General features: G+C 42.2%; 1 protein-coding gene across 1 annotated transcript; it reads left to right on the top strand.

Annotated features, from left to right (window-relative positions):
* Positions 1–245: 245 nt before the first annotated feature.
* Positions 246–1,274, top strand: LOC109239469. The gene has a single exon (XM_019406038.1). The coding sequence runs from the start codon at positions 246–248 to the stop codon at positions 1,272–1,274; it is 1,029 nt and encodes a 342-aa protein (XP_019261583.1).
* The last annotated feature ends 501 nt before the right edge of the window (positions 1,275–1,775 follow it).

The raw sequence follows: 1,775 nt of genomic DNA, 5'->3' as shown, positions 1-1,775 counted from the left end.
AGATGACTACCAAGTTCTTAGAAAAATATTTCTCTGCTGCTATGACTGGAAGGATGAGGAATGAGATTCACAATTTCAGCCAAGGAGAAGGGGAGACAGTGTTCGAGGCATGGGAAAGGTTTAAAGAGTTGTTGCGGAGGTGCCCTCATAATGGAATGGAGCAATGGACGCAACTCTAGGATTTCTGGGACGAGTCAACTCCTTCATCAAGGAGATTGCTGAATAGTGCGGTTGCATGCTTTCTAATGAAGAAAACTCCAGAAAAGATTGTCACACTCCTACATGAACTATCTGAAGACACAGAACAATGGTCGACTGACCAAGGTGGTCGAAGAAGGTCAGCAGGGGTACACCGAGTAGAATCTTTTGTGGCATTGCAGTCTAAGATTGCAGCTATAGCTCAGGACATCAAGAAATTGACAATAGCCCAGGTGCAAAATCAACCTCAGTTGGGATGTGACATTTGTAAAATAGGACACCCTACTCATGAATGTCAAACCTCCAGTGTAGAGGAAGAAGTGAAGGCATTGGGAAATTTCAACAGAGGCAACTACCAAGGAGGTAACAATTTCAACTCTATGGGACATAGACATCTGGTGTTCTTATGGAGTTCTTCAAGTGGTAGCTTAGACTCTTGGCAGCAGCAAAATCCTAGAGCACTCGTGCAAGGATCTCCTAGTTTCCAAAACCAACAAAGGCAACAATACCCACAACCTCCACAACCCAACAACTCAAGTCTAGAAGATCTAATGAAGGCATTCATAAAAAAATCAAATGAGAAGCTTGAGCCTCATAGAACAACCATCAGAGAACAGGGAATAACCATCCGTGAACAAGGCACAACCATCCAAAATTTAGAAAGACAAATGGGGCAGATTGCATCATTATTATCAGAAAGAGCTCCTAGGACTCTGCCTTCTCACACTAATAAGAATCCAAAAGGGATGATCAAATCTGTGTCTCTAAGGAGTGGAAAAACATTAGCAGATCCTATTGCAAAACTAAGGGTTGAAGGGGTGATCAAATCAGCCAGAACAGCAGAAGAGCAGAAAATTGGTGAATCTTTGGCTACAGAGAACATCATTGAGAAGAAGGGTGATAAGCCGAAGTCAAACAGTGAAGTTGAAGAAAGCAAGCACATGCCAGTGCTACCCTTCCCTCAGAAGATGAAGAGGGAGAAACTAGATATATGCTTTGGGAAATTCTTAGAGATGCTGAAACAGTTGTATGCGAACATCCCATTCATCGAGGTGCTCACCCAGATGCCTGTCTAAGCAAAATTTTTGAAGGAAATCCTCTCAAGTAAAAGGAATCTCGAGGAAACGACAATGGTCAAACTAGGGGTGTTCAAAACCGATCCGAAACCGAAAACCGAACCGAACCGAAGCTTAATGGTTTACTGGTAATGGCTTAACGGCTTAACGGACGGGGAACAGATTGAATTTTTTTTATTAACGGCTTATCGATTTGGGAGCAGATTATTCAATTTTCTTAACGGATAATCCGTTAACCCGTTAAGAATATAAACATATATATAAATTTTTTTATTTATATATATTAAATATAAAAAAACTAAAACCCTTGAAAATGAATAACAAAAACAAACCCGTCTGTTCTGTCTCTAAACTCTAAAGTCTAACCCATTCCTAATTCCTAATTCCAGAACGCCTAAACCAGTAGCAAGCCAACCACCGCCCACCGGCCAACAGTCCTCGTCGTCGTCGGCTTCCACCAACCACCGGTCTCCCTCTCGCCGTCTCGTCTCTCTCTCTCGC

This window comes from Nicotiana attenuata, unplaced genomic scaffold (genome assembly GCF_001879085.1).
Source record: "Nicotiana attenuata strain UT unplaced genomic scaffold, NIATTr2, whole genome shotgun sequence".
Taxonomy (NCBI): domain Eukaryota; kingdom Viridiplantae; phylum Streptophyta; class Magnoliopsida; order Solanales; family Solanaceae; genus Nicotiana; species Nicotiana attenuata.
This window is presented reverse-complemented; position numbering and strand designations above follow the sequence as displayed.

Excerpts from the sequence above, each read along its gene's own strand:
- LOC109239469 (XM_019406038.1), top strand. The coding sequence starts at position 246 with ATGAAGAAAACTCCAGAAAAGATTGTCACACTCCTACATGAACTATCT.